The sequence below is a fragment of the Amphimedon queenslandica genome, unplaced genomic scaffold (genome assembly GCF_000090795.2).
Source record: "Amphimedon queenslandica unplaced genomic scaffold, v1.1 AMPQUscaffold_6883_Cont21162, whole genome shotgun sequence".
NCBI lineage: Eukaryota > Metazoa > Porifera > Demospongiae > Haplosclerida > Niphatidae > Amphimedon > Amphimedon queenslandica.
In genome coordinates, this window is record NW_003552829.1 from 1 (window position 1) to 1,962 (window position 1,962).

Here is a 1,962-nt window from a genome sequence, read left to right on the forward strand (position 1 = left end):
TCCTCAACCTGTTTACCTACTTGAGATGTGTCTTAGAGAGAGAGAGAGAGGGGGGGGGAAGGAGCTGGTTCATGTATTTGTGCTGTCATTTTTGTAAGTAATGTTGCTGCTCTTGTTTGGCCTCTAGTTGTCTGCTCAACCATTTTGAATGCCAAAAATTTAATAAAAATGTTACATAACATGACAGCTGTCCTTAGAATTATGATGAAGAATTTGTTGATAGTTTATACAATCTTTGGTGTTAGGACTGATAGCCTTCTACCTTGTACTATCAGTCATTACTGATCCTCCTCCCCCTTCTTAATAGGAATCACTTCTATTTCTGGAATAAGAAAACTAATGAAGTTTCCTGGTACCCACCAGCTAAAAGTAAAAGAAAGCAATAACATTATCATTAACTACTTGTATCTCAATCCAGCTACCTACCAGCCAAAGCAGACATTAGCAGAGGTATGTACTCCTTTACTCTTTATTGAATATGTGTGTATATTGTTTTAAGAGTGTGTGTGTCATTATACTTACAAACAAGCCATCATGTGCTATATCATTAAAGGTGTACTGATTCTGTTGGTACATGTACCATGTCACTAATGTATTACTTCATGTGCCTCTCTCTCTGTGTGTTTGTAACTAGCTCCTTTATTGTGTGTTCACATACACTCTAGGTCCTCATTATTTCATACTATTATTATGCATTTATTTATTGTGTGGTTTTACGAGTGGTACCAATGTTCATTAAGAGTTGCTGCCATTCACTATCTGTACTTCCTCCATTATTAATCACTTGTTTGTGTGTTTGTAATATTTAAATATGAACCAGCAGCTGTGAGTACGTACACGTGTGTTGATGGCACCTGTACATGTTGCCACTCTTACAAGTAATCACACCAAATGGTGACACACACTGATCTTGTGTGGTCTTCATGCTGCAGGAGCAAAGGAAAAGACTTTCAAGGAAGTCTGGGCCTTCATCTTTCAAGAAAAAGAAAAAGAAATTTAGTTAGTTCAGTTGTAGTATAACCTTAAAGTGTTTGTTTATATATACAGCTGAAGATACTGACCTAGACCCAATGGATCCAGCTGCTTATTCTGATGCTCCAAGGTAATTCAAAAAATAGAATATAACCTGTCTTTATCAGTGTAACCTCTTTTTAAGGGGGACATGGCAGTCTGGTCTGGAAGATAAAGGAGAAGCTAAGACTGGTGTGGACACAACCGCTAATGGACCCCTCTTTCAAATGAGGCCTTACCCCAGCCCTGGGGCCATCCTTAAAATGAATAAAGATATTAAATCATGATTCATGCACTTGCACTTTTATTAATAAAAACTTAACATCAACTGTCTCTTCATTTATATAAAGGACACGTGAATACGTTGTAGCCATTTTGTGGTAAAAATACCAAATGTGACGTGAGAGCACCTTTAGATCTGTGTGTGCCAGACAAATTGTCTTCTAACGGAACATGACTCCATGTCATACCTGTCAGTCGTGTATTAGTTGCTGTGAGAGTGGAATGAGAGACAGAGTGTGTGTTCTAGTGAGTGATGCTCTTATGAATGTCCTTCTTGTATTTCCTGTAACCTCTACTCCCTGGTATGATTGGAATTTGTTTATAGTTTAAGAGAGGGTTGAGTGTGTCAGCAATTTGTTGCTAAATTTATTTATTGTATAATTATTATTTTATAATTAAACAGGTTAAATGCCAAATTAACATGTCAATATTGTATAGATATTATACAGGTCATAATGAGATGCACATACAGTGATACATACAAATGAACATAAATTAGTACAAAAAATGAATACATGTGTATTACAGTCTGTTAAAAAGAGATTGAAATGAAAATGGTGATTATAAAATAGTTAAACTGAATTGACGACCTCGTGCACTATGTAAGTCTCTCTTGGAGGAGTCTTTCTCCTGAAGTACTGATACCGGAAGTCATTGTTCTGTCCGTAC

General features: G+C 36.5%; 1 protein-coding gene across 1 annotated transcript; it reads left to right on the forward strand.

Annotated features, from left to right (window-relative positions):
• Positions 1 to 254: 254 nt before the first annotated feature.
• Positions 255 to 1,350, forward strand: LOC100634796 (polyglutamine-binding protein 1-like; the record flags this gene model as incomplete). The annotated part of the gene is made up of 5 exons (XM_020007510.1): positions 255 to 369; positions 419 to 450; positions 933 to 999; positions 1,048 to 1,102; positions 1,157 to 1,350. Coding segments are annotated over 5 exons (411 nt in total), but the record flags the coding sequence as incomplete, so codon positions are not given.
• Between the last annotated feature and the right edge of the window lie 612 nt (positions 1,351 to 1,962).